The 19,576-nt window shown below is 38.8% G+C and overlaps 1 protein-coding gene across 1 annotated transcript in view; it reads right to left on the bottom strand.

Moving 5' to 3' along the window:
* Gch1 (GTP cyclohydrolase 1) overlaps positions 1-19,576 on the bottom strand; it is a 40,123-nt gene that overhangs the window by 8,200 nt on the left and 12,347 nt on the right. The window contains exons 2-3 of the mRNA XM_047540845.1: positions 7,431-7,540; positions 2,307-2,362 (exon numbers count right to left, since the gene is read on the bottom strand). Of these exons, the coding sequence (XP_047396801.1) occupies positions 2,307-2,362; positions 7,431-7,540 (166 nt within the window). The remainder of the gene's footprint in view (positions 1-2,306; positions 2,363-7,430; positions 7,541-19,576) is intronic.

Raw genomic sequence — 19,576 nt, forward strand, 5'->3', positions numbered from 1 at the left:
AAAACTTTATTCCCATTAGAATTCTGCTCATCCCTCCATCTCTGAGTCTCTTCCACCCTGCCAAGTCACTGCCAGGTCACTGTCATCAAGTCTGCTATGAACCTGGAGCTCCAAAGCAAAGCAAACATTTTTCCATGCTTGTGTGTGTGTGTGTGTGTGTGTGTATGCACACACACGTGCTGGGGACCATGTGTGACAGCAGGCATCACTGTGTACCCTCCTCGTGGGTGCTGCGGTATCCTACTTCTCTCTAGCTGCCACAGTAGCTGGCACAGCACCCTGGCCCAGCAGGTGCAATAAGCAGGTTAGCCTTGGCTACCCCAGGGTACTAAAATTCTAAATTCAAGCTTTAATTATATTCATTCAATTATTCTAAGGGAAAAAAAACAAATATATGTTCAATGGCTTTTGGGCAACAAAAGGAATTTCTATTCAAACCAAGTTTACTCTAGAATTCTACTAGACTTGAACCAGATCAACTCACTTCTGGCATTTTCTTTTACTTAAGGTTTTACTCTTTGATATTTGACTTTACTGGCACTGAAAGGTCACTCATTTAAAGGCAAGCATATAACAAACTTCACATATGAGATTAAAATGAGCACAAGTTTTGCTGAGACATGAGGCTTTATTACTCCTCAGTTGCTAAATATTTTTACTTCTAACAAGAAACAAGCAGTTGGAAAAAATCTTAGTCTACTTTCCTGTGTAACAGACCCTTTATTCAAAGTTTTTACGAAATCTGAAAGTAACATTTGGGTCTTTGGTTTGGTGTTCCATTTTATTCTTCGGTTTTAATCCTCTTAGTGTAAGGACAAATCCCCACACTAATAATCAAGTCCTTTGTATTGTTTCATGAAAGCTTAGTTATTTAAGACTGTTTCCTTTCACTAGAAAAGGAAATAACCAAAACTGTTGTTGCCTCCTACCCCTAAGTTACCATTCATTCCAGGATACTGCTGATCACTCTAGAACTCATTTAGTATTAACCATGGCCAGTGGGATGGTCTTCCCGAGAAGGCTATTCACATTAAGACCAAGGCCCAGGGGGCTGAAGGTGTGCTCAGTGCTACAGCACTTGCCTAGAAGGCATGAGGCTCTGGATTTGATCCTTCCCACTGCAAAGAACAAAAAACCCCTAAGGTCTAAGCCTAATATGGCCTGACAAACTTTTTAATATGAAAGCCATCCACTACACCTTTCACATATGGACAGACTGTTACAGTCTCAGAGGTGCCAGAAATGTTATGGGAAAGGTGTGGGTTGGCAGTCTTGCTGGAAGGAAAGACACCAGACGACTGGGCCTACATCTACATTTGCACAGTAAGCATGCTGACCTTACTCTAGTACATATTATAAAACTATAAAAACAGACAATTTTAGTGTAGAAACTGCTATCTGCACTTGACATGAAATTGACTTTATTATTATTTGGGAGTAAGTTACCAAGGAGTTGCTAATAAAAACTACAGTAAGATTAATTATCCTCTCTCGATATCTCCTCAGCCACCCCTTGACTCTACAACCAGGGGAAGATCACTGTAAGAAGCCAGGATATTTCTGGATTTGTGATAAGAGCCTCCCTCTAGTGAAGCTACAGCTAGGATGCACCATTCTTCTTTCATGATGCCAAGTAGCCCTGGCCAGTGTGAAAGCTGCCAAACAGGAATGAGGTCAGAAACTAGGAAAGTTAAATTTCTCTTCAAACAACTTTCTCCAAAATTCCTAATGGAAATTAATGAGAAAGGGAAGTGAAAACAAAGCAAAAGAGCAGTTGTGGAGGGCAGACAGATTGCTGGGGTGGTTTAGACAGATTCCAAACACAACTGAAGATCGGGGCCACCACTGTAGGAAGCCGCAAATCCCAGACAGCGGGAACCCACCAAAGCCACAGAAAGGTCAGTTAGTCACAGAGATTCATTTGTCCCAATTGTGACAGGGTCACTATAATCTCAATCAAATTTTTTGAACTGAATTTTAAATATAATGACTTTATGTTCATTACCTGCCCCTTCATTTTGTTCTTAACTCTCTCATCAAACACTCACACCTCTCCCAGAATCTCCCAGATCACCCAGGATTCACTAACTCCAGCCAACAAAATGAAATATCAAAAAAGGATATTTAGGGGCAAAAACAGTATTGGTGGCTGGGGTAGGCCATGGAGTAGAGGAAGACATGAACATTGGTTCTGAACAGGGCCTGCTGTTCTGATTGGTGGGAGAGAAAGCTGGGTGAGAACGATTCTCGGCAGACAGACAGGGTTCCTCGACCTGTTTTCCTATTCACCACACACTTGTACTCACCTGGCAAGTTTGCTGAGGCCAAGGACTTGCTTGTTAGGAAGATAACCGATATGGACCTTCAGGGGAGAGACAAATCGTGAGCTAAATGAACATACAGCACTTGTTTCTGACAAAATACAGACATATAAAATATAGTGTAATGGCATGCAAATTCAGCATAATGACCGTGTAACTTTAAAACAGAAGATTTATTATGTAAGTATTTTTTAAGTTACATAAAGGCAGCAAAAGGGAATTATAAGAGTCAATCAAAACACAAATTTAAAGTAGAGTTGTGATATTCCCTGGTAAAGTAATTCTTGATAGAAATCTGAAAATTTTTTCCTCTGTGAAAACATTCTCAGGAAAAGGTAAATGACCCTGTAGCAACAACACAGGGTAACCAGGAGAGACTCCTTTAAATACAAATGTTGCCATTCCCCAGGGCATTGTGGCATTAATAATCCCACCACAGAGCCAGGCACGGTGGCGCACTCAGGTAATCTCAGCAATTTGGAAGGCTGAGGCAGGAGGAACACAAATTTGAGACCAGCCTCAACAACTTAGTGAGACCCTGTCTCAAAATAAAAAATAAAAAGGGCTGGGTGTATAGGTCAGTGGGTTCAGTTCCCAATACCACCGGAAAAAAAAAAAAAAAAATCTGAGGGTGGAGCCCAGCTGCACAGAGGTGTTGGGTCGTGACCCATCTCTAAGCTGCTCAAGCTGCTAGAGAGTTCACTCATCTTGACAGGAGAAAAAGGACACGGTCACCACTGTAGCTTGACAAAAACATGTACCCGGGCCGGGCAATGAGGCACACCCCTGTAATCCCAGCTGCTCAAGAGGCTAAGGCAGGAGGATCATGAGTTCAAAGCCAGCCTCAGCAACTTATCGAGACCCTAAGCAACTCAATGAGACCCTATCTCTAAATAAAATACAAAATAGGGCTGGAGTTGTGGCTCAGTGTTAGAACACTTGCCTAGCATGTGTGAGGCACTGGGTTCGACCCTCAGCACCACATAAAAATAAATAAATAAAATAAAGGTCCATTGATAACTAAAAAAATAAATAAATAAATAAATAAAGCCAGCCTTAGAAACTTAGGAGGTGCTAAGCAATTTAGCAAAACCCTGTCTCAAAATAAAAAAATACAAAACCAGCTGGGGATGTGGCTCAGTGGTTAAGCACCTCTGGTTCAATCCCTAGTATCCACCCCTCAAAAAATAAGAATTGTCCCATACAACCAATGTAACTGTACTACTTGAATTTTTATATTTAATTGCAGTGCTAGAGTACACTTCAAGTTTGTGTGACTTGGGGTCTTCCTTAAGATTCTAAGTAATTTAAATGTCCATTTTAGAAAACCATCACTAAATAATATATCTAAAAAACAAAGTTAGCAGGGAACAGTCACAATGGTGGGAGGCTGACTACAGGATTGAGCTCCGTGACCCTGGCCCCAGAAAGGCCACTAACTCCCTAGATCCTCCTGAACAAGAGTTCAATTTTTTCACCTATAATAAAAGACAGAAATGAGCTCAAAGCTCATTTAACTGTGAACTGCAAGACTGCAAGATGCAGCATGCCTCCTGATGTGATATAATACGAAGTTCCAGCATTACTGCAAACCACTTCTGTCGGAAATGTTCAGTCTTAATATTACAAAACTTTAGCTCTGGTTCATAGGAAATCCAGAGGTTGAGTGGAACCCAGAAGGTGAGTCACTCCAGAAGACCCAATATGATCTCTTCAGTAGGAGAAGGGGGAGGGCATATTTTGGAATAAGAGACAATAGATGGAACCAAATGCAATGTAAATACAGATGTGACTCTCAACTGAATTCTTGTTCAAATAAGCCAACAGCAAGGCCTGTGAGTCAATAAGAGAAACTGAAATAGGGTTAAGTATTAGATGCTACTTAGGAATTACTGTTGATTTTGTTTGTGGTAGTGCTACTATTGATAAGAAAGCATCTTAGAGATACATATTAACTGCTAGTGTGAGTAAGAAAGTATTTTAGAGATGCCAGTTAATAATTAGTGATGAAAAGTCATGCAGTCTATAAGAGACTATATTCTTCAGTATGTTTAAGGTCTTATTGCTGTCTTACTACATGTGGTAATCAAACTGGGTTTTCTTAATCCTTGTCTTTTACAGAGACACACTGGAAGAAATCATGGGAGGAATAATGTAATATCTGGGACTTGTTTCAGTATAGTGCAGTAGGGACTTATATATAACATGATTGGTCTTGTGCTGGTAACAATTGGAACTGGTTGACAAGAACATGGAACTTACTCTACTAGTCTTTCTATTGTTATATATGTTTGAAATTTTCCATGATAAAAGTTTTGTTTTGTTTTGTTTTGTTTTTTAAGAAGAGCAAGAGACTGACACCATTACACACAATCCTGAAAGTACCAAGTGTTGGCAAGAATGTGAAACAATGAGAACTCCCATACTTCTGGGAGTGCAAATTTGCACAACCACCTTGGAGAGCTATAGGTCAGCACTGAGTAAGCTGAACATGAGTATACCCCATGAAACTGATTCCACCTGGGACACATTCCTAACAGAAATGTAGGAATATATGCAACAAGAGAAAGTTGATAGCAACGTCGTTCATAATAGCAAGAAAAAAAAAAAGAGGAAACAATGCAAATGACTATCAAAAGAAGAACACAACAGTTAAATTGTAGTATGTTCATGCAATGTAATAATATATGGAAATAATATATACATGTAATAATAATATGGAAATAAACCATAATCACAGGCAATAACATCAATGAATCTTACAATGTAGAAAAAAGGAAACCAGACACAAAAGAGGACATATTACAGTTCCTTTTCTCTTGAATATCACTGAAAAATATGCAAAACCAATCTATAGTGTTGGAAATGGATATGCTGGTTACCTGTGGGGACCAGGGATGGGGTAGGGCTTACGGAGGAACAGGAGGTAAGCTTTCAGGATGCCAATCATGTTCTAGCTCTTAATCTGTGAGGTGGTAAAGAATGCCCTTGTGATTTATGCATTTTTGTAAGTTTTACTTCTATTAAAAAAGTGAAAAAATACTTTAACAAAAGTAAAGAAGCAAATGTTAATTCTTATTAAATTTCAGTAATGGCTATTTAGGTATTCATAACACTATTTCCTACAAGCCTTCTGTTTGAAAAGCATTAATGAAAAGTCAAAATTAAATAATCATGGAGGCAGGGTGAACAGGACAACTCTTTGTTCTAAACCCACATGTTCTCAAATATGTACTCTATGTGTGAATATATTTATTTTTGTGGTACTGGAGATTAAACCCAGGAATGCCCTACCTCTGAGCTACATCCCCAGCTCTTATTTTTTAAGACAAGGTTTCACTAAGTCACCCAGGCTGGTCTCCAACCTACAATTATTTTGTGGTTGTTGTTGTTCTTTTTAGATATACAAGACAGAGTATATTTTGACATATTATACATACATGGAGTGTGACTTATTCTAATTTGGATTCCATTCTTGAGGTTGTGCATAATGTGGAGTTACAATGGTCATATATTCATATATGGACATAGGAAGTTATGTACAGTTCATTCTACTGTCTTTCCTATTCCTATCCTTCCTCCCTTTGTCTAATCCAATGAACTTCTATTCTTCCCTTTCACCCCCACCCCCGCACTGTGTGTTAGCATTCACAAATCAGAGAGAATATTTGACCTTTGGTTTTGGAGATTGGTCTATTTCACTTAAATCTATTCATCTGTTGAAGGGCACCTAGTTGGTTCCATAGTTTAGCTATTGTGAATTGTTATAAACATTGATTTGACTGTATCACTGTAGTATGCTGATTTAAAGTCCTTTGGGGGGGCTGGGGAGATAGCTCAGTCGGTAGAGTGCTTGCCTTGTAAGCACAAGGCCCTGGGTTTGATCCCCAGCACCCCCCCAAAAAAAAAAGATTACATCATGGGCTGGGGAGATAGCTCAGCTGGTAGGGTGCTTGCCTTGCAAGCATAAGGCCCTGGGTTCGATCCCCAGTACCGCAAAAAAAATAAATAAATAAAAATAAAGTCCTTTGGGTATAAACCAAGGAGTGGGATAGCTGGGTCAAATGGTGGCTCCAGTCCAAGTTTTCTGAGGAATCTCCACACTGCTTTCCAGAGTGGTGGCACCAATTTGCAGTCCCACCTGCAATGTATGAGTGTATCTTTTCCCCCACATCCTTACCAACATTTATTGTTACTTGTATTCTTGATAACTGCCATTTTGACTAGAGTGAGATGAAATCTCAGTGTAGTATTAATTTTCTTTTCTCTAATTGCTAAAGATGTTAAACATTTTTTCATATATTTGGGTTTTTTGTTGTTTGTTATATTTAGTTATACATGACAGCAGAATGCATTTTGATTCATTGTACACCAATGGAGTACAACTTTTGTTGTACATGTAGTAGAGTCACCCCATTCGTGCAAACATACATGTACACAGGGTCATATATTTGTTGACCATTTGTATTTCTTCTTTAGTGAAGTGCCCATTCAGTTGCTTTGCCCATTTATTGATTGGGTTTTTGTTTTGTTTTGTTTTTGGTGTTAAGTTTTGAGTCGAACCTGCAATTCTCCTGCCTTAGCCTCACATCAAAGTTATGTTTAACTACAATAAACTAGATGATATATCATCTAGCTTGCATTTAGATTCATTTTTCTTAATATAGAAAGGGTTGGAAATAAATCAAATCCACTAATATCATAACTTCTGTCCCTAGAAATTCTGCTATCATTACTGCTCCTATCATGACATATATCTTCTATATCTTGGATCAAAGAATATTCAGTCAACATAAAGGGCAAAGGTTTTCAAAGCCTGCAGCATCTAACAAGAAAAAAATATGCTTCTGCTTTAGCTTCATTCTCTTAACCTATTAACATGGTATTTAATATAAAGGTTTAGCCTGGGGGTGATCTGCTACTCTGTTTTTGTTTTCTTTTAATTTCAAGTTATTATATCTATCAGGTTGAAAAAGAGTAGACATTTATGTTTAACTATAAATATCTAGGATATGGGGAATTAGTAACTGACAATTTTAAATACAATTCTCCTAATTTAAAAACTTTCATGAGGCTTTTTAAAATTTTAGGAAACAAGGAAAACCTTACCTTTCCAACAAATGGAACTAGATGATGTTCACACATGGAAAACATATCTATGTCCTTCACAATCACCATCTCATCATGATCTTCATCAAATATAGCATCATTCAGAACATCTGAAATCAGAAGCTTGCCTTAGTTATGCTTCCAATTCCACAGAAAAGCACAAAGTAGAAAAGCTACCATGATTAAATACCAAAAGACAGTAAATATAAATTAAGTCCCAAATTTTCAATTCTGTGAATATTTCAATGAAATTGACACACATACATTAAAATAGGTTAGAAATTATAACCTAAAGCATATGCTATGTTCATTAATATTATAATTATTATATTATAATTATATTACCATTTTATAATTCTATTATATATTATATAAACATAGTATATATATTATAATGTATATTTAAATTATTATAGGTTGTTCCACACCTGGGACGTGGAACAAAATGGGCTAAAAGAGAATGTTTATCCTTGCTAAAACATTAAGGAAATATATACTAAACCCAATTAATTTTATCCATCAAATTACCAAAGTCTTTTTCTTTAAATTATATTTAAAAATCGTCAATACAATGTCACATGAGAAATGCAGGGCTGCAAAATTTATCTTTAGTACGAGAAAAAAAGTAAGGAGGGAGAAAGGAGGAGAGGAGGGAGTGAGAAATTACGCCAAAATCAAAGTAGCTATTTCTGGTGGTAGAAATGGGCCACTTTCATTTTATTTTTTTTTAACACATTTTTTAATGTTTTCCTCTCTAATGGAGATGTAGAAAATCACTCGAGGAAAAGATGAATCCTTAGCCTTCTGACTTCTAAGGCCAGAACCATACACCTGTCAACCTGACTGCTGTTGCCAATTCCTCAATTTTCTGTATTTATAAAGTCTCCCAGTTACTGTAGGTGGGTATCAGACTAATTCTAAAGAGTCACCTTTCTCAGGAAACAAATGTTTCCTGAGAAACATTTTTTGTTTGTTTGTGTGCTGTGCCTCTCGAGGGAAGTTTTAGCGATAAGCAATAAACTGTGAACCTGGCACAGGTGGCCAGGCCTGCAGTAAACATTTAAAAACAAAAACCTTGATTTTAAAAAGCTGCACCAAGTGAGCCTCTCTGTCTCACCTGCAATACAGAAGGTTGACTGGATGATGGCTGAGGGTGCTTTGAGCTCTCTACCACTCTGTGACTGTAAGAACATCCTGTCCTGGACGCTGAAGAGGGATAAAGGGACATAAGCCGCCATCCTCACCACTGCAGGACAGTCCTGGTTTTAATAACGGTATAGGTTCCCATTCGATGGTGTAGATGAATGCTTGTGATATGGAAAATTCCTCAGCTCTATCATCAACTGAGAAAAGAAGCTAAAAGAAGGACCGTTATCATCTCACTTTTATAAAGTAAGTATATACTTTATAAAAACTACACTGCTATCTAGACACTGATGCCTAGTTGTAAGATTTCAAGGATCTGGGGGATATCCACTCTACACAGTACTATTATACAGGAGGGAGGAGGTGAATACAGATTTACAGCCACCTACAGTCACTGTCCCTCAGGCAGGCTGCCAAGTGAGTCACAGGGAAGATGTGCAAATGTCCACCCACACTCCTGACCTTCAGAGGCTGGGCTGCTCCTAGAATAGGGGCTCATGGATACTGAGTCATCATGTAATCAGTCATCATCCCCTGAGTCAGGCTATTGAGAAACACATTAGAGTGTGTGGTAGGGAAAAGTCATTAGTGGGGTCCACAAAAGTGGATGTATGGGGTTTAGATACCCACAGACACTTCTGTTAGAAGTGGCTGATAAACCCCAGGGAGCAAAAAGTTCATTGTCATTCTTTAAGTAAATATTCCTTCTCCAAAAGCAGTTTTCTACTCCGAATATTTCCTCCTAACCTTCAATCATATTTCTGAAAGGAGTCCAAAAACAGCCCCTTAGTGTTCCCAGAAGTGTCTTGGATTTCTTCAAGAATTTAACATAATGTTTGTTATTGCCATGTATAGATTACCAAAATCTTTAGTCACACAGAAATATTCCTAAAAGTAAAATGTAAAATCAAATCAAAAATTATTTCTTGGGGCTGGGGTTGTAGCTTAGTGGTAGAGCCCTCGCCTCACACATGTGAGGCACTGGGTTCAATCCTCAGCACCCCACAGAAATAAATAAAGGTATTGTATCCATGTATAACTAAATTTTTTTTAAAAAAATATTTCTTGAAGAAGAGAATCATCATCTAATGTCAGACACATTCATTTTCTCTGGCAGAGAAATTCCCCACTGTAAGCTGATGATAACCATATGGTACATATTAAAGTCAGCCCTCCAGCTAAGCTAAGTGAGGATCTTCACTTGAAAGCTGTTAAACCTTGGGCAAGGCACTTGATGGCTCACTTTTCTTGGCAGTAAAATGGGCATGAATAAAGAGCGGATCTCACAGGGGTATTGTGAGGATTAAACGTGTTCACAGCTAAGTAAGAGATATGGTAGTTACTGCACCTTCTAATTAATATTGACAGCTGGACATGGTGGTAAATGCCTGTAATCCCAGCTGCTGTGGAGGCTGAGGCAGGAGGATCGCAAGTTCAAAGCCAGTCTCAGCAACATAGAAAGGCCCTAAGCAACTCAGCAAGACCCTGTCCCTAAATAAAATACAAAATGAGCTGGGGATGTGGCTCAGTGGTTAAGCGACCCTAAGTTCAATGCCTGGTTTAAAAAAAAAAAAAAAAAAAGACTGAAAGAATTGTTAAGCTATGTGTCCTATATACACTGATACACATCAGAAGTTAAAAAGCAATAATTTGCTTGTAACAGAATACAGGAAAGGAACAATAGTGTAACTTTACAGTGGAAAAGCCTGGTCAATGCTACCTTAACCAGTGATTAAGATCAACTTTGCCAGCAATAAGACAAAATGATATTGCAGAGCTCCAGATCTGGTATGATGAGAAGGGCATGTGGCCTCTGTGGTAGTCTTCCCCAGAATTTAAAACTGTAGTACAATTGTCAGAGATATCCAGGAAGTTGAGGAAGAGGATCACAAGTTCCAGGCCAATCCAGGCAGCTCATAAGACCGTGTCTCAAAACAAAAAATAAGAAGGTCCGGGGATGTAGCTTAGTTGGTACAGCATCCCCTGGATTCAATCCCCAATACAGAAAAAAAAAAAAAAAAGAGGTCATGAAAGACAAGGAAAGACTGAGGAACTATCAGATCAAAGAAGAGTAGAGAAATACAACTATATGCAATGGAAAAAATAAAATTCACATCAAGTCTGTAGTTCAGTGAATAGTATTGTACTCATTAATTTTCTTAAGTGTCAATAATGGTACCCATGCTAGAAGTTTCTTTGGGGAAGCTGGGGAAAGGGCATATGAAAACTCTGTACTATCTTCATAATGATTCATAAATTTATGTCAAATAATAAGTAGAAAGAGGAAAAAGGACATCCACTGAAACGTATAAACAAGGGAGTACTACTCAGAGATAAAACAGAATGAACCAATGAACATGTAATAACATGTTGAAACTCCAATGTATCAACTAAGTGAAATAAATCATATGTATATATATACATGCACATATATATGCATACATACACACACACATAGAAAAGATGACTGTTGTGTGCGCGGTAAAATCCTTCAATCAAGGACAGAGTGCATATACAATGGGGGTTCCATGAAATCCTACCTCCTAGTAATGTAGTCATCTTAGTTTGTGTAAGTACAATCTGTAATGTCTGCGCAATTTCAAAATCACCTAGCAACACGTGAAATTCTAAGAAAGGCAATGCTGCAGTGATAGAAAGCAAACCAGTGGCTCACCAGGGGCCAGAGAAATTGAAGAGGGGATTTGGCTGCAATAGGGTAGGAAGAAAGTTTTTCAGGTGACAGTCTATGTTTTCATTATACTGGTGGCTATACAACTGTCAAAACTTACCTCATACATGCAGAGCTGGGGAATGTTACTTAAGGTTAGTTATACCTTAATAAAGCTAATTTTAGAATGATTTTGTAAATTGTGGTATGGCATGTGACCTTTTGTGTGAAGTGAAGTGGTAAAGGGAGTTATAAACATATACACACATAAGTGTTCATCTGCAAAAAGAAATACTGGGCCAGGCACAGTGGTGCACACCCATAATCCCAGACACTTGGGAGGCTAAAGCAGAAGGATCCCAAGTTTGAGACCAGCCTTAGCAACTCAGAGAGACCTGGTCTCAAATTAAAAAAAAACAGGGTTGGGGATGTAGCTGAGTGATAGAGCACCCTGGGTTCAATCCCCAGTAGCCCCCAACACACACACACATACACACACCCCAGTAGCCCCCCCCCCCGACACACACACACACAAACCACTGCAAGGATAAATGAAAAAGCTATTAAAAATGATTACCTAAAAGAACTAAGAGAAAGGAGAGAAGAGATATGGGTGGAAATGAGACATCTCTGAATATAATCTGTTGTTCGTCTTTGAACTCATGTAAATGTTCACATACTCAAATACATTATACCAAAAAGAAAAAAGCATAGCCTCATATGGCTTAATTCTTTGCATGGAAATGAAATACTAATACGTTGCCTATATCCCATTTCATTAAAATAAATGTAGGCTGTAAACTTGACCTAGCAAAATCATTTTTCTTCAATAATGAAGTTTCCCAGCTATATTTACTTGTGTTTTGCTCCAACATATCTGAAAGCTACCATCTGTGGATAATAAGAACAAAACACTATCACAGATTGTTTTAATTTCCTGCCTGTTATCAGCAGCGAGAAGGTAACCCTGGAAACGAGATTTACGACATTCTATTTCCTACTGTTGGTCATAACCACCAAGGAGACCAAAGCAGCCTCAAAAAGTTACAGGTTTGTTTACAAGGCCAACACACAACATCAGTTTTAAAGTACACCTTCTGCATGCCTAATGACTAAGCAATGGCAACAAGTAGCACTGCTGAGCACCATCTCTCAGGGATTTAATCTGCAAGGGCTCCTTCCTGAAAGTGCAGTTAGACAGGCCCACAGTGTGACTATGTCTAAGCACCTCTTAAGCAGGGCTTCTCAGACTCTTCAAGTGGGTGCATTAATTAAAACAAATCACTGGCCTCTCACCCAGAGCCTCTCTTTCAGCAGGGCTGGTGGGCCTGAGAATCTGCATTTCTAACAAGTTCCCAGAAGATACTAGTGCTGCTGGTCTGGGAACCACACTCTGAGAGCTGCCATTTAAAGCAGTCCAAGTTTTATGATGCTACATTGAATCTTCACATCTCCAAAATGCTCCTACTCAAATATATAGACACATATTTATATATAAGTCTTCCTGTTTCTGCCAGGAAGAAAGGAAAAGTGAAGAAGAAAAGAGGGAATTTCTGGGAAAGGTTCCCCTAAAAGGAAACTTCTATCCAATGGAGTTTGGGTTTTTTTTTTTTTTTTACTGTTTTTGTTTATACTGGATGGTATAAGAATTAGCATTGTCCAGGATATTTGGTGATCAGCACCAAAAATCAGAAATCTCTGAGGAAGCCATCTTGCTGGAAGAGCAGCATTCAAAGACAATGGAAGATGACTTGCAACACTGAGTACATCCATCCTAAAAGGCGGGAAAGAAATAACAGTGACCACTTACTGGTTTTAGAATTAAGAGAGAATGAGTCAGAAACGGAGGGACCTAGGCCACGGGGCCTCTTTTGCTTCTGGCTGGAATTAAATCAGCTGAAGAAGCTAAGAAAGATATGCCTATCCTGATTCAGTGGAGAAAGGTGTGAATCACAGTCCCAAATGCTCCTAGGACAAGCTAATATCAGAGTCGCCCCTACCAGCATACAGCTTTCATTTCCTTGTGCCTCTTAGCCCATGGTCATTTGTGCTCATGTCTCCCAACCCCACTGGGTTATAAGCTGTCAGGGGTACTTGTTGTATCTGAAGGCTTTGGAGTAGTCTGCACAAAGCTGTTAACATCATGCACAAAGCTGGAATTAAATATAGATCTCTCGTATCTATCCAATTAACATATGCATTTTTACCCAGTGATTCAACTCCTTAAAATAGATTTTAAAATAAAGGGACTCCGAAGAAAACTCATGTGACCAAGTGAACATAAGAATTCTCGCTGCAGTCTTATCGGTAAAGAGCAAAGATGGAGAAAAATATCAATCAGAGGAATGATTACACAGCTTGGGTAAAGTCATTCAATAGAATGCAATCCAGCAATGGAAAAGAGTAAATCTGAGCTGCATTTATAAATTCCTGAAATAATGTTTAATGGAAAAGACATGAAGCAGAAGGATATATAGAGCAAGATTCATCTGAATCAAGGAAAAACACTGCTGCATGCTGCTTGTGGATATATTACATATAAAATGAAAGCATAATAGACATAAAAGTAAAAGACCAAATTTTAGATAGTGGTTACCTCTGTGACCAGAAGTTAAAGGTTCCAGAAATAAAAAGCAATATCTTTATTTTTTAAAAGCAATTATAGTAAATATTAAGATTTGTTCAGGTTTTGGATGCAGCGTTGGGAATGTAGCTCAGTGGTAGACTGCTTGCCTAGCATACAAAAGGCCCTGGGTTCAATTCCAAGAAAGGAAAGAAAGAAAGGAAGGAAGAAAGGAAGGAAGAAAGGAAGATCAAACATTTTGATCAAACTAGTTCTTCATACTTTGTCTTACCTATTTGGGACACTTTATTAATATAGTTTTTTTTTTTTTTTGTGGTGTTTACATATATACTGGTGCTTCTTTCTTCCCCACTTAAAAAGAAAAAACAAGCTGAGGATACCTTGGAGCTTGAGGTGATAGATGGGGTGTAAAGAGGGTAAATACCTGCCTGCTTCCTGCAGCGCTGCAAATGCCTTCAAAACCCTCCCCCAAATCCCTCGCACTCTTCTTTTTCCAACTTGAACCTTGCAGAATGGCTGCCACAAAAGAAGGGTAGTGAGAAGAAGGACCATGCCAGCGACAGTCATAAATACATCCATGGGGTGGATTTCTAAAAGCATATCCCTGGGGCTGGGAGTGCAGGTCAGGGATAGAACACTTGCCTACCATGCGTAATCCCTAGCACTGTCCAACACTGAAATTAAAAAACACGTCCCTCAAGCCAAGGATGGTGCACACATCTACAATCACAGCAACTCAGGACGCTGAGGCAGGAGGATCCCAAGTTTGAGGTTAGGTTCAGCAACCTAGTGAGACCCTGACTCAAAATAAAAACTACAGAGCTAGGGACACAGCTCAGTGGTAAAGCACCCCTGGGCTCAAACCCTAGGAACACACACACACACACACACACACACACAGCACACCCTTCAGATCCTCAGAGATTCAGAAATTTGGCAAGAAGGTGATGGGGACCCCAGATAGGCACAATGACACCAGGTTCAACAGAGTTGTCTGGGCCTAAGGAATAAGGAAAGTCCTGTACCTTATCTGTGTAGTCACCCAGAAAATGCAGCAAGAATGAAGATTTGCCAGGCAAGCTCTAGGCTTCAGTTACCTTTGTACCTTTCACCACTTTCAAAAATCTATAGTCAATTTGGGCGAGAACCGTTGATTTTGGCAAAAAATAAAATAAAAATAAACAAATTGAAGAAAAACTCCCTAAATCATGCTCTGCAATTTCAAGACTTCAACTCTTGGGCATCAAAATGTTTTGCTTTCTGCCTCCTGTTTGAAAAATTTGTTCTTCAAGAAAAGCAATGTCAAAACAAATTTGAAGAGGGAAGAAAATCACCGTTCCTGCATTTGCTTCTATCATGACAGTGCACTTCCTGTTAGAACCACCAATACTCACAGCTTCTTACACTTAAAAGACAGAGCTAACATTTGTAAAACTGAGCCAAAATAAGCATGAACCCAAACATTCCACACACTGACACAGTAGTGAAAACTAAGAGAACGGTAGACAACTGGTCACACCATCTGCCAGAGAAGGCAGAGCTGCCACGCAGCTTTGATACGCTCCATGAAGTTATTTCATAAACTGCAAATTTGTCAGCAGGAAGGATCCAGTATATTGCAAAGAAAGTAAAAGTTTGGTTGTTTTGGAAATTTTCATTCCTATTGTCCTTGACTGAAATAAACTCATGTTTCTCTTAAGCTATTAAAAGAAAGGCAATCGAAACAGATGCCCTTTGGTGCCCTCAAAAGAGTACTAACATGCATGTTTTCACTCAACAAATACAGTACTAGTGAACTATTCCCATCTTCTCTGCCACCCGTCATGAGCCCCTCTACTGGAGAGGGATCTAGTTTCCACATATGACGGTATCTTGCTCAGTAACAATGTTCCTGATCACAGTAAGAATGTTCATGGTAGTTTATTTCAAGATATCCTGAAATAAGAATATAAGCACACAATCTCTCCACCCACACTCAATTATTTAAGTGGTCTTAGAGGAACCTGACATGTACAGTGGTTCTAGCTGCAGAATGGTGAAGTAGAAGGAATAAATTAAAAAGAATCCAGAGACCCATGTTCTAGGGCAAGATTCATACAGACTGTGTGAGCTGGGTTTCAATGGCTTCACAGATAAGAGAATGGGTTCGGAGGAGCCTAACATGGTTCCTGGGTTCCTAGTTTGCATAACTCTGGGGGCACTGAAAATAAATGCCAAACTTTAATAGTTACGCTCCTGCTCTGCTGGTCAGCCTGGAGATGGACCTCCCAGGAGCCAGAGGCTTTCTGTACTAAGGTAGGGAAAAAGCACTTGTTTTAAACTACTTAGATTTATTCTTGGATAAAACTGAAGGCTGCCAATCCTGTATATTATTAACTCTCAAAATTATCTAAGCTAAAGCACTCTCACTCTAGTCTCAGTTAACTACTCTGAATATTTCTGGTAGATCAAGATTAGAGCATTAGAAGCTGCCTAAGAAAACAAAGTGTATTCAAGGAGTCATTAAAAAAAAGGCACATACTTGCCAAATTTAGTTTTTTAATTGGATAATTTTGTATACTTTCACAATCCAGCTGTTAAGCCAAAAATGGAATTTACAAAACAGATGGTGATAACAAGGTCTGGTTCACAGCAGTTCTAAAGAAAGAACACACCAATCTGATAAACTATCCATTTGCTTTAAAAAGCCTCTAGCAGGCTCATCCCTTACCACGCTGCGTTCACTAATGCCAGGGGATTTCTTAAAGTAGGCATTACGGAACCAAGTACAATCCTATCCAAGAAGGGACCAGCAGAGTGTGCAAGCCACCATCATTAGTGACAAATGATTACAGAATAGGGACTATCCTTCGGAACAGCAGTTCCCAATATGGCCAATCACACAGACCTTTGGAAAATACAGCTTCCCAAGACACCATAAGAAAATCCAATTCACTGTGTGTGGGTAAGAATGCAGGATTATGTTTTTTAAAAACACAAGAAATTTTGATGATCAGTTGGGATGGAAGCACAGGATTTTTGAGGACGGAAAAACCATCCCACTGCCAGGCCTACTTTGTTATTTCCCAAAAGCTGAACTGGGGGCAATTTCTCACCATGAACCCTCCCTGCAGTCACCAAGTCAGAGGGTGACAATTCCCATAGACACTGTGAGGTCTGTGCACCTCTGAGGAGAAGGTGAACAAGCTCTAGGGCAGCTGGAAGGGCTAAGGGAGAGCAGGGACAAGGCGGGAGGATAAAGATAAAACTGGAGCCAACTTTACCTGAAGCAGGAAGGACCACACACTCCTGTGAAAGGGGCAGGAAGGAGCGACTCACGTCAAAATACTGTGCCCCATCCTAGAAAAATAAGCCACTAGAGACACCAGTCAGATTTTACAGCCGACTCACTTCAAATCCATTTCGAATGTAACATGATCAAGTTTGCACAGTTCCTGAACTAGATGCAAATATATCAAACCATGATCTCAAGAAATTTGAGATCTGACAAAATAAGAGGTCTGGGTGTAAGAGTATTTGGAGAATGACTAAAAGTTAACCTATAAAAGTAATACTTTACCAAAAAGAAAACTTGTGGGATGAGAGGGCAAACTAGGGTTGTATTAAAGATCTAAGATTTCAGGAGGCTGCAGGGTGTGGTGGTACATTTCTGTAATCCCAGTTACTCAGGAGGCTAAGGCAGAAGTATCACTTGAGCCCAGGAGTTTGAAGCCAACCTGAACAACACAGCAAGATCCTGTGAATGAATGAATGAATGAAAGAGGAAAGAAAGAAAACTAAACATTAAATACTAAAGAAGAACCAACTAGTTAGTCAACCAGTCAACGAACAAGAGCTGACTTCTGCCCTCTTCTTCTGACTCTGGACCAAAGCCCTGATCTTAAGCCACCTAAGTCCACTCTGACCTACTAGAAGTATGTATGGACTGAATACGGAGAACCCAAAGGCAGAACCTCTGAATTGGGGTGTTTCTGCAGCTGAGAGTCAACCATGAGGCTACAAAGCCTAGGGCCAACGATAGCAAAGAAAATGAAAAGAGCAAATCTAATTTTTAAAAAGAAAAGTAGTCAGGCATGATGGCGCATCCTGTAATCCCAGTGACTCAGGAGCCTGAGGTAAGAGAATCCCAAGTTTGAGGCCAGCCTCAGCAACTTAGTAAGACCGTGTCCAAAATTAAAAAATAAAAAGGGCTGAGGATGTGGCTCAGAGGCACCCTCAGGTTCAATCTGCAGTACTATAAAATAAAATAAAATAAAATAAAATAAGTTATGAGGTTGAAGAAGACAGGGTCAAAAACCTGTCAGCTCAAGAGAGCAGATCAGAAAGAGCAACCTAATACCCAGAGACTGCTGGAGCCCAGAGTTAGTGTGCATTAGTCACAAAATTCTGTTTTATCAACTACTTATTTGGTTTCTATGAGGAAAAAGAAAAATCAGTAATTTAATGCTACCTTGACCTTTACTTTTTAAAATCAAACTGGAACAGTTTCAGGGAAAAGGAGAATCCCATTAAATCTTCAAACTAATAAAAAGGCTTTTTTTTTTTTTTTAAAGGAACTTCTCTAGAGAAATTTATCCTAGAAAAACAATCATATGAAATATACAGCATTCCTTCTAAAAAAATCTTACCTGAATTTAATCATGTCTCTAGACCTAAATTCCATTTTCCAAGAATATGGGAAATAGAGAAACAAGTTAAATAAAAACAGGAAAAACAATGATCAAATCACAAAGGTGATCTTGTAGGACAATGAACATCTCTGTAAGGCAGTGTCATGGGGTAGGGGCTGTGGGAACAGTTCTCCTCTAAAACCTAATTAGATGTAAATGTGTGGACCTCTAGTGGTTCCCAGTTTAAAAAAAAAAAAAATCATTAGTAAAAGATGTTTGGGACCAATGGAGAAATGTGAATATAGAGTAGGAATTGGATGATATGAGGGAATGAATAGTTAATTTTAATAAGGATGGAGTAGTGGTTAAGAAGGAAACTATTTTCAGGGTGATATTACATTACTTCTTTTTGTTGGGGGGGGGGGGGGGGTTGAACTGAACCCAAGAGTACTCTATCACTGAGATACTTCCCCAGTCCTTTATATTTTCAGACAGGGTCTTGCTAAGTTTTCCAGGCTAGTCTCAAACTTGCAATACTCCTGCTTCAGCTTTCCGAGTCATTAAGATTACAGATATGTGACACCACCATGGCCTGATAGTTTACTTCTTAATACAGGTCTTTGAGTTATTATCAGTAAAAAAAAAAAAAAAAAAAAAAAAATAGAGTATGCAAACATTGCAGAAAGCTATTTTTGAATTTAGGAGGTAGGTATAGAGATGCCGAGATACCACTATATAATTTTGTCTCCTTTTGTGTCTGGAAATCTTATATAATAAAAGTTAAGAATAAAACTTCAGAAAGCATGATCCTGAATATTAGTTTTCTTGTTTCAACTGTTCCCTCAACTAACTTAGCAACTGCTTTTCTAGTTGATATGAAGCCCTTGTTAACAAACTAAAATCATTTTTATTTTTTTATTGTAGATGGACATAATACCTTTATTTTTACTTATTTTTATGCAGTGCTAAGGATCAAACCCAGGGCCTCACACATGCTAGGCAAGTGCTCTACCACTGAGCTACAACTCCAACCCAACAAACTAAAATCTTAAGTGTTAGTAAAACTAGCAACTAGTTATTCCCTGGTAGAAGAAACCCCAACACTTCTGCCAAGGGTAGAGAGTCCTTAGAGACTTAA

This window comes from Sciurus carolinensis, chromosome 2, assembly GCF_902686445.1.
Source record: "Sciurus carolinensis chromosome 2, mSciCar1.2, whole genome shotgun sequence".
Taxonomy (NCBI): Eukaryota; Metazoa; Chordata; class Mammalia; order Rodentia; family Sciuridae; genus Sciurus; species Sciurus carolinensis.